At 36.1% G+C, this 11631-nt stretch overlaps 1 protein-coding gene and 1 long non-coding RNA gene across 2 annotated transcripts in view; both read left to right on the forward strand.

Moving 5' to 3' along the window:
* LOC111872952 (CTL-like protein 1) overlaps window positions 1-9193 on the forward strand; it is a 32536-nt gene extending 23343 nt beyond the window's left edge. The window contains exons 11-15 of the mRNA XM_023867270.2: window positions 535-679; window positions 1597-1734; window positions 3885-4047; window positions 6804-7025; window positions 8478-9193. Coding sequence (XP_023723038.1) covers window positions 535-679; window positions 1597-1734; window positions 3885-4047; window positions 6804-7025; window positions 8478-8618 — 809 coding nt within the window. The 3' untranslated portion in view covers window positions 8619-9193. The remainder of the gene's footprint in view (window positions 1-534; window positions 680-1596; window positions 1735-3884; window positions 4048-6803; window positions 7026-8477) is intronic.
* A 47-nt stretch (window positions 9194-9240) lies between these two features.
* Window positions 9241-11236, forward strand: LOC111872931. Its single transcript, XR_002844320.2, has 2 exons — window positions 9241-10783; window positions 10825-11236. It is a non-coding gene; the product is annotated as an uncharacterized LOC111872931 (long non-coding RNA).
* Window positions 11237-11631: the final 395 nt, after the last annotated feature.

Consider the following 11631-nt stretch of genomic DNA (forward strand, 5'->3'; position numbering starts at 1 on the left):
GGGTTCAGTGTGGCAGCAACGTTAAGAGTATACACCTGATGATGGCCGATAGAGGCCGAAACATGTAGTGTAGAAAGAACAAGATCAAAGACATATAATATATATTGTTTGCACTTGGGACGGAATTTGTATCATTTATCGTATAGAGTGCAACAGGATGCTTAAATATAATATTATATTAATATACTAAGATAATACAATGATTATTCTAACAATAGAACTAATATAATCGTTTAACACACGACACCGCTGTATGCCCCAAGACCCGATCCTTCTATCCCAGCACAAAATACCCTGGTATCCTCAATCTTGTTCCTGTAAGAAAAATATACAGAATAGGGCAGTAGGCATTCCTGTAACATTACTAATATTAAAATCTACAAGTTAATTATTCTTGAAATATATGTTTACAAGTGATTAGAACTAGGATTAGTAGAAACCCTGTGTATTCTACCTTGTTCTGTTGGACAGTAACTGTAATATTTTTATTGGCCCTATTTTATTGTCTGAGAGTGTAAACTTTGTGTCCTTTAGGATTCACATTCTTTGAGATGAAACCATCTTGGGTACGGTATATGTGGTGGCTGTACGTGATAGGTTTGGTTTGGACTTCAGAGTTTATCCTGTCCTGCCAGCAGATGGTGATAGCTGGTGCAGTGGCACATTGGATGTTTAACAAGTAAGATGTAATTTGATTCCATTTTCCAAAATTATTAGTCATATCTTACAAGTAAAAAGGAATGGATTATGTGGAGGCCATGTCTGCCAATCTATATTTAACCTAGTATCAGTACCCAAAGCATTGGACAGATTCTTGTAAAATTTTATATGGGAGACTTTCATCAGATATTGTTGAGTACATTATTTTCAGTTTTATTTGAAGTGAGACAAAAATAACTTTACCTGAAGACCTACATGTGTTTCTGTATGCAACTCAAGTGCAACTTAGGTGCAACTTCAAATATTCATCAGAGCAAAAGTGTTTCAAAGCAAAGTTGTAGAGAAAGAAAACACAGATTATGTCCAATGCATTTTTTTATAAGCCTTATGGGATTCAAGATAATTAAACAGAAGGAATGTTTTTCCTGTTTCATCTCAATTTAGGAACTGCTGGACTGATTTTGATAAAATATTAAGCTTGAGATCCTTGGACAGATTCATGAAAGAGGTTGTCCATCCATCTATCTGTACCTTACTGTGACATAGTATCAGCACCTAAGCCATTGGAGAGTTTTCTTAAAATCTGATATTGGAGGTTTTCAATTAAAGTTTGGAATTTCCAACTTTCAGACATATTTACCCATGTTAAGTTCATCATAAAGGAAGAACAGATTTTTCTACTTTTCCACTTTAAAACAAAATTCTGGGATTGAATTTGACTGTGTGCCATTGAGTATCAGCTGTTGTGAATCTCTGTAACAGAGGATATTAAATTAGCCAGATGCACGTGGTTTGAGTTTTAAAATTTTTTAACAGTATGTCATGTGGAGAAGTTTCTCTGTAATTCTGTACTTTTATTGCAGCATAATCATATTATTTATTTTTACACTTTCTGTGTGTATTTGTATGTGTTGTATATATTTATTTATTTTTCAGTCGGGACAGAGAAAGTGGTTCTGTGATGTCTTCAATGGGCAAGCTAGTATGCTATCACTTGGGTTCTGTGGCTAAAGGCTCATTTCTCATTATGATCTTCAAACTTCCAAGGATTGTCCTTATGTACATAGACAGAAAGTAGGTAGAGAGCATAATTAATGTCTGTGCTAAACAAAGAGATTTATTTTATTAATCCTTATAGTTTCAGCATCAATTAGATAGACAGCAATTTTCTTTTAGTTTCAGCATCAATTAGACATACAAGAATTTTTTCTTAAAGTCTCACCATCAGATGAGCAATAATGGCCGTCATTAAAGTGTTTAGAAAACATATTATAGTCCAGATTCATATATTCCTAGCGTACTCGAAAGTTGATGATCTTAGACGTGTGTGTGCGCACTTGTATGAAATTCACAGTACACAAAGTAAATAAATGGGCTTTGTGGCATGGTTTTTTGAAAAGGTAACTGAGTTTAAATTGTGCGTTCATGCACGTGTTTTGTGTGTGTGATTCTTTTGTATAGGTCTGTTGTGATTAGAGAATATGGTACCTACAGTAGATTACAAAAATTGTAATTTGATTTGTAGAGAATGACTGAATTTCAAATATCCAAAACATTTTAAGTTAATTATGACAGAAATTTAGCCTGTACATGAAGAAACATATTTTATATATTTTAAATTCAAATTCCCTGTTGCTTTCCAGTTAACTGATACAGCTGTAAGAGGTAAATGTGTTCATATTCAATTCAGGAAAATCTTTCTTGGAAATGATTATTATCCTGTATACATGCTATAGCAATAAAGATTCATGTATGTAAAAATTATTTCACTAGTTGTTCTATATAGTTTTGAAACATAGTTTCTTACAGAGGAAAGAACTTAAATTACAAATGTCTGAAAATAAAGACTTCAGGAAAATATTGTGGCCTGAGAGAAAATAGAGGATAGCCTTCATTATTTGTACCACTCTCCTAGTTTTATTCTGGTAGTTAAATAAAGTATGTTATGGTGGGCTAGACATGTAGAAGACAAAGAATGGTGATATTAACCTTTTAAGTGCTGAAGTGCCCTGTTCAGGCCAGTGATGAGTAAGGTAGTCATGGACAAAGTACCCCGTTTTGGCCAGTCGGGCATTTAAACTCTACTAGTGGAAGCGTACCCACATGCTGCTAGTAGAAGTGCATGCACAGTCCTAAATATTTATTTTTAAATGTAGTAATTACCAGACAGACTTGAGTAAAACCATAATAGATGAATTAAAATGATACCTAAGTGAACAACAGCAGAAAAGAATATACGTATGAGTTATGCCCAAACTCATCCATGAGCCAGTACTTTTATTGCAGATTCTAAAGATTAATCTGTTATAAATATATAGTAAAATTCAATGTACGTACCTTTTTTGTTGTTATCTGATTGATGTATATATAGGCTGAAATTAAATTTCAGTATTTGATTTCACTATGAACACACAGAAAACAGAGTGCACTCTGTATCTCAGCCACGCTGCAACTGTCTGTTCACAACCCTAGAAAGGGCAATAATCTCTTGCAGCTATAACGGAAGGTCTTAGCACTGAAGAAGGGACCCCTCTATCTTTCAGCCATTCTTTCATTCTTCTGTCCTTTAGTCAAAAGATTAAAAAATCCGAAGGGTGTAAGCAGTGCTAGCAGAAGACTATGACACCAGGGACTGCTAAAATTAGTCAAGTGTTACAAACAGAAATGAATTTATAATGCAGAACAACTTTGTGAAGAACTGGGAAACCATTTTTGCAGTACACATCAAAATTAGAAGAAAAAAAAATTGAAAATAGAGTATAACTCTTTGTATAAAAATTTTCAAATCTTCTGTTATAATATGCAACACTATGTTCTTTGCTGATACAAACAAAGTTAATTCCATCCATTTATCATAAAAATTGAGTTAGATACAGCATTTTTAAACACAATGCTTAAAATTGTTTAAGCACCCTAACAGGAACAGACATTTAAACGTGCACCAGGAGCAGGCATTTAAATAAACTCTGGCCAGCTCAAACTTACCACCATTTCAGAAGTCCAGCGTTTAAAGGTTAAAAGGATTTTATGGTAATATGTTGCATGTGAAACAAATTGGACGTCAGCATCATGGCCATAGATAGGCTTTAATATCAGAACCTTCAGGTTCTACTACCAGAGAATAAGGTAGTAATTTTCTTCATGTTTTGGGATTATTTTAAGTCTGTTAGGCATTTTTTTAATATACTTAGTAGTGGATAGTTCATGGTACCAATATTTTGCAGGCTGAGGGAACACAAGAATGCAGGTTCTGAATGTGCATCATGTGGTATGAGAGCATGCATTTGCTGCTTGTACTGCCTGGAGAATTTTATCAAGTTCATTAACCACAATGCTTACACTGTAATAGCAATGGAAGGCTACAGCTTCTGCACTTCAGCAAAGATTGTAAGTGACACGAATGTAGACAGACAGTCTGCATATTTAGTTGTTATGTTGTGAGTTCAGAAGTCATGGTCTTTGTTATTTTACCAAGATTCTCCAAATACCTGGACACTGAAGTTTTATACACAAAATATTGGAAGCTTCTGTCATTTGGTAGTGATCAGTTATAATTCTAGAGGTTTCCAAGCTGTTCGCATGGCATAGATGGTTTACTACACTAGATGGGTGGAACAACAGTTTTTTGTATGACATTGAACACCTTTTGAAGTTATGTAAACAGTGAAGTTTCATAGTCTTAATAGTGGGAAAGAATTGCTGGAAAAGCTCTTATGCCTCACTTTCCTCCATTTTTGTCCATTACACATTTTTGAACACTTACGTGCTTGGGCAGTATTGACATTCTTGTTCTTGTATAAAACCAGGTCACTTCAGTACATTTTTGTCCTATTCAGAATGTTAAGAAATGTATTTATTTATATATGACAGAATCTGACAAACCATTAGACATTTTGACTGTAGAACCACATTCTGTAGGGACAGCAGGAGTACTGTAGTTCGTGCCACACTCCAGTACAATTTAAAACATTAGTTGCACAATGTTGGGTGATATAAAAATTGGAACATTATTGTCAAATATATAATTAAAAATTAAACAAGGTAGAAAATTTTAAGAACTCAGAATTGATTTGGAAATAATAAAAATATTTTCAAAACAGTTTAAAAATCATTTTCTTTAAGAAAATCTGAATTTTGCAATAGAACTTGTAAGAGTTTTGCAAAAACAAAAACGTTTGAAAAATTAGATGTTTTTAAAGTTTCCCATAATTTAAAAAATCTCGATCTTCAGAAAATAATAAAAAAAAAGATCTAAGAAGTTGTAAAATATGTAAATTGAATACTTTTGCAAATTTTGAGATATTGACGAGAGTATTAATTGCAGAACATCTGGGAAGTTCAGTACTTTTGTTTACAATTTCCTGCTATGGAGGAAAGGAATTATTACTAGGTGGAAGTTTTATCGGAAAAGCCTTCTGTGAACCTAAAAGAGATGGATGAAAGATAAGTTATGCTTGTGAAAGAGATTTCTATCAAAAATGTGTATCTGGAAATCTATTAAAAATTATATTTAATTAAAATCTTTCATACAGAAGATATGCTGTCCTGTATCTAAGATCATCTGATAGTATTGTCATATGTTTAGTGACTAGACACCAGGTGTGGATGAGTAATTGGATTTATTGGATGCTATAAACTGCAACTACAAGTAACTGTAACAGTTCCAAGAATCTACACATTTTACCATTCACTGTAGCATGCATTAACTCTTCTCAGTTTGTCTTCACTGGTGGTGGCCTGGTAGCAGATCCCAGCAGTGTAGATTATCACCTTCCATGTTCAGTGGCTTTACTGACCAGTGACTGCCTCACAACTCCTAATGGCTGCAATTCCTGGCCATGTCTCACCAATCCTGGCTACCACTTTCTATCACAGGCTAGCGCTTCCTTCTGACATGAAACTGACTAACTTATAGGTTCACTCCCAGGTATATAGCCTTGGCATGGACCACATAGACAATACTACCTCCAACAGTTCCTGTATTGTTGTGTGATTATCTTTTGCCAAGGAGATGTGTTTACCAAGCTGTTGCCTAGCAGTGGTGGCTGTCTATTCTGACTCCACAATTCACAGTATAATAATTATTTCAGAAAGTGGGGACTCAAAAATTACATGCGTAAAAGTAATTTGGGTAGGTACTATGCTGTATTTATGTAGTTGTTTCAGGTTCTACATAACTGTGGTCTGCCGGTCACGGTAGCCGAGCGGTCTAAGGCATGCACTGTCTTCACTCGCTTGGAAGCCGGGATCGTGGGTTCAAATCCCACTCAGGGCATGGATGTTTGTGTGCGTTTTTCTATGTTTGTCTACAGGTAGAGGCCTTGCGATGAGCTGATCACTCGCCCAATGAGTCCAACTGTATGTGTAAGATCTAGTAAACCGAAGTAAAATGGAGAGTTTCATGGAGGTAGGCCTAGGCCAAAATTGGGGCTGTAGCGCCACAGGAAAAATAACTGTGGTCTAGTGGTCAGTGTTCCTGGCTACAGATCCAGAGGTCTGGGTTAGATTCCAGGTGCTACCAGACTTTCTGGGAAGTTGTGGGTCTGGAACAGAGTCCACTCAGCCTTGTGAGGATAGTTGAGGAGCTATTTCAAGGAAATAGTGGCTCTGGTCTAGAAAACCAAAATTAACAGCCATGGGGATTCGTTGCGCTGACCACGCAACACCCTCTATCTGCTAAAGTTGGTACTAACTACGCCGAAATGCAGCAGTTGCCCCATCAGTATAGTTTGCTTGCAAACTAAAACCATGGAGTTTGTTTGTTAGTTGTTTTAGGTTATGGCCCAAGGTATGACCTTTAACTATCCTGACCCCTTCCTGTCTGACAGGGGTGAAGATGGGAAGGAACCCTTACTTTAGATGACTGGCATTTTCAGTGGTAGGATGAGGCCTCCTCAGGTAGATCCATAGATTGCATGTAATGGCATGTAGATATGTTTTAAACAGCTGCCGAAATGCTGGCAGAAGTGTGTAGTTACTGAAGGACCATATTTTGAACAGAAAAGTGCCCAAAGCTTCTTAATGCTGATGGATTCAAGATACAGTTCCTGTTCCAGAACTTTTGAAGCATCCATGTACTATATTTAGTGACACTGGTAGCTTTGTTATGAACAAATTTTGTTTGTTTTCTTGTTTTGTTTCAGGCATTTAATACTTTAGTCAGTAATGCACTGGATTTAGCAGTTCTGAACAGTGTTGGTGACTTCATCCTATTTCTGGGAAAGTGTCTTGTTACAGCAGCTACTGGCTCTATTGGATTGGTTATTATGAAACAGAACTCTCATTTGCATTTTTATGCAATCCCAACCCTCGTTGTGTGTATATTTTCATACTTCATAGCCCACTCAGTGCTTTCATTGTATGAGGTAAGGCATAGCAATATCTCACTCATTCACTTACCTCCATCTATGCATAGCATGTAAATATATTGACGTGTGAGCCCATGCAGTGCAGTGCTTTCATTGTATGAGGTAAGGCATAGCAATATCTCACTCATTCACTTACCTCCATCTATGCATAGCATGTAAATATATTGACATGTGAGCCCATGCAGTGCAGTGCTTTTGATCACTTAACTGTTACCTGATGTTGCAACAAATAAATAGAAAATGTGATTGTAATGACATTTTAAAATTGAAACATTGTGTTTACATTATAGATGGAGGTAAGTGAATGAGTGACAATTATAAAGTAGTTAATTATACTGTCACATGTTGGGTATATGTCACGCGACAGATAACTTCACACTGTATTGGATATAGCGAATTTATTGCACTCGCTCTCACACTTATACAGTTTACAATTTTACGACTGCTGTCATCTGCAGTATCACAATTACTTCTCCTGCAGTCACTGCCATGCACTCGGCAACTGCTAGATTGCAACTCACTGGTTACACTGGTAATTCTCCTGTCATGTAGCTTCTGCACTGACAGCACAGAAAACAGTTACATGGTAGCTACCACTGTTGCGTAAACGCCGCGTTTACAGGCGTTGCTGGCGAATGCTGCTGAGAGTTGTTTATTGCTGCGTAGCAACCGCGGTGTTCCCTGTTACGTCACCACGGGGGAGGGGGACAGAGTGTTGACTGGCCTGTTACTGTAGCAGCGGCAGTGGCTTCCATGCTGTTATGTCACCGCTGGAGGGGGGTTGTCCTACGTAGCGCAAATATGTCACAGTACATTTCCTGCAGTCTCCAGAAAAATCATTCTTTTATGTTCAAATATTCTTGACAAGGAAATAATATTAAAATGGATCTTACACAAAGAGGATGTGATCTGAATTCAACTGGCTTAGGACTGGGAGCAGTGACAGGATTGTATGAAGATGGTAATGAACCTATGGCATTTTCATTTTGTGCATCCTGTTGTGTTACAATATACAACTCTTTATTGACTGCCACAATACAACAAACAGAAAAAATCAAGGACAGTGCCCAGCTATGGTTTTGCTACATGTTTCAGCCACTAACGACCATCATCAGGCAAACACATATTAACAAACATATGCCATTGAACTGCAGTACCTTAGATTATTAGATTAGATTAGATAATTCCAATGTAATGTACTGCAGTTCAATGGTATATGTTTGTTAATATGTGTTTGCCCGATGATGGCCGTTAGTGACTGAAACGTGTAGCAAAACTACAGCTGGGCGCTGTCCTTGATTTTTTCTGTTTGTTGTGTTGTGATGGTCAATAAAGAGTAATAAATTTCTTGATCACATGAGTGATTGTTTGCTTCTCAAGATTGACTGCTGCATTTAGTTAGCTGGGGAATAGAAAATTGTGACTTGTTTTTGCTATTGTTATTTTCAGATTGTGATAGACACAATGTTCCTATGCATGTGTGAAGGCAAGAAACTGTATGGCAGCGAATGGGGTGAACATTCTGGCAGAAGGGTGGAAACAAATGGTAATAATGGAAGTGAATTGGAGCCCATGAACAATTTGAGATAAGTTATCATTCTGAACTGCTACCATAATTTACCTTATGCCTGACAGTCACATTTTCCTTGCTTAGGGATGAATTCTGTGATAAATGTGGTAAAAATGTTATGTGTGGTACTGTTTGTGGTCAAGTAAGGAAAGCAGCTTGCAGGCAAGAATGATTGTGTCATACTATGCATAACTTCATTAGCTTCAGGAGCTACATTTCTATTGCGCTCTGACATTTCATCCTCTATCTCATCCTGTATGTATTGCATTCCCAGTTCTTCGTTCAGTTATACTGCTTGTAGTGTACATGCTAACTAAAATCTTCATTATTGAAAGGAACTCATTTTATTGTTAGATCTAACAAGTTAACCATCTGATGGTTCATATTTGGAGGCCCCAGGTATAATTCCTGCCCAGAGGTTGGCTGCCTTAAGGATTTTATAGGTTTCCTCACTGCTTCCAGACAAATTGTGGAATAAAAACTTAAAATAGGCCAGAAGTGCTTCCTTCACAGCCTCATGAATTTATATTACATATTATCTTCCTACTAATTCAGGAGCTATTTCAAGGAAGTAGTGGCTCCAGTCTAGAAAACCAAAATTAACTGCATGGGGAGTTGTTGCACTGACCATGTGGCCCCCTCTAGCTGCTAATGTTGGCACTAACTTCGCTGACATGTGACAGTCGCTCATGCGGACTAAAACCATGGAGTTTGTTTGATCATCTTCCTACATGAGCTGTTCATATGAGGAAACATACAGTGTGCAATATCTATACTGCTGGATCTGTTACTTGGTGATGATGCTTTGCGGCAGGTGGTGGCAGCATGATTCTTGTATTTGTGATCATGCATTGTCCAATATGAATGAAGCAACTAAAAGGGGGAAGTTTTCAAAGCTCCTTTGGTACTGTATATGTCTCTGATTTTGATGTGGGGCCTGTAGGCTGTGGATGGTTGAGGCAATCTCTCAGTTCCTTAATCATCCAGATGAGGGTGTTTTGCTGTTATGTGGCATTGTTGTCCAAAAACGGGACCAACATTAACACTGAACTGCTGTGAAAGCCCGAAATAACCCTTTATGTTAAAAATAATTTTCTTTTTAACTATGCATGTTCAAAGCTGTTCATTCCTTCAAGCACGAGATGAAGGGGTGGCTGACAGGTTGCCCAGTATGGTGTCATAACCAATGTTTTTTGAAAGTCTGACCTGGTTTCATTTGAATTAATTTTTTATTGCCTAAGATTACAATTTATATGTGGCAAATTAGATGTATTGTAGTTTAGTGTTTGGATTCCATTAGTATGCTGTGTATGTCTGTTGATCCATCCTGTTTATAATTCAAGAATTTATATTATAGGTATTAATTGTCTGATTTTTGTAAAACTTTGTATTAACAGGATGTTATTGTATGAAACCTATCTTGGTTCTTTTCCATCTCCCTGTCATCATCAGTACCTGCATGGTAGCCTTTAAACTTCTGAGTGCATATAACAGTAGCATCTTTCAGAGAAGGTTCTTGCCTAAAATTATATTGATTAGCTTTGGATATATTGTAGAATGCTTGAATCTAATAGCTTCTGACTTCATTGCTGTATTGCAAAGGTTAAAGAAAACTGGTGTTCTTTGATGGTTTGCTCAATGCTGAAAGAACATGACGATGTGAAATAGGTTGTGTGTTAAGCCCACAGTTCTTCAGTATTTATCTGCAGTACCATAATTGTGCTTCACACTAAATAAAATTGTGATGAACTGAAACTCTTTGAATCTGCCTTTATGCCTTAATGTGCATAGTCTTTCAACATTTTCTTCATGGGCTTGTATGTTGTGAAACATTATCAAAACACAATTCCTCATACTTCAGATGGCTGAAATAACTTCTGCATTTACAGTATTTTCATTTGCTATCTTCACACAGTAATAAATGGGGGTTGCTCTGACATGAAAACAACATTGAAGGAGAGCTGTCATTAAAAGTATGCATGCCAACAGCACAAATAAAAATCTCTGTATGGAATTTTATAGCTAAATGATTTAGTTTTGTCTCCAATAACAACTTTTTCCTAATCTGAAAACAGAATTTATTTAGGACTAATCTTGTTATATTCTTCTTTCTCACCAAGTATGCAGGTCCTTTGTTATATTTATAAGAATATCACTTTATATTTATTTTAGTACATTTATGATTGTATTGAACAGAGTGAAAATTTTTAATCAGCAGGATAACAGGTAACATTTTCAGTGCCTTATGGAACTTTGTTAATTTTATTCAAGTGGTTTGTGAAAGGTATTAGTTTACATTCTTAACCCCAGCAAGCTTGAATTTGTAGTGTGCAATTTTGAAGGTGTTTGGCAGCAGAAAGCACTCAAGTGCCTATAGTAATTTTTGTGTAAATCTGATCTGCCATATCAGTAAGTGCTGAATTAGTTTATGTGGTGCTGTTATTTTATACTCAGTCCACTATTGTTTTAATGTTAGTGTCTGGGTTGTGGGACGGCATTTTATGTATGGAACTGAATGGGAATAGCATTGTGAATTGAAGCAGCAATTCTGTCTTATGCATAAATGAGCTTGAGAGTGATGACTTCCTGTAAAGAAATGTACAATATCATATGCAAAATATATTTTTTACTCGAGTCATTGAATTGTCAATTTAAAATAAAATATTTTTATCAACTTTTGCTTTAAATTTGTATGTTCCAAGAGGGATGGTAGCATATTATTTTATGTGAAATGTTTATATTGTTGTTACTAGTACAGAGGTATATTGTAGTATTACAAATGTTTATGAATTTGTGAATTGTGTTGTGGAGCATGCAGTGAGTTAGCAGGAAATCTAATTTAGAGAGCCGTTTGCTTTAAATGATCTCGTTTTGTCTTTTTGTAAAATGTTTTATTTGTAACATACCAACATCAGTTAACATATATCACGCTTTGAATTTACTGAAATAAGCTGAAGTTACACAGAATTTAGTGATATAAAAGGTGCTTGTTTATACTTTGCTTCCTTTTTAATTAAAATTTGCATCTGTTAT

The sequence above is a fragment of the Cryptotermes secundus genome, unplaced genomic scaffold (genome assembly GCF_002891405.2).
Source record: "Cryptotermes secundus unplaced genomic scaffold, Csec_1.0 scaffold407, whole genome shotgun sequence".
In the NCBI taxonomy this organism is placed as follows: Eukaryota; Metazoa; Arthropoda; class Insecta; order Blattodea; family Kalotermitidae; genus Cryptotermes; species Cryptotermes secundus.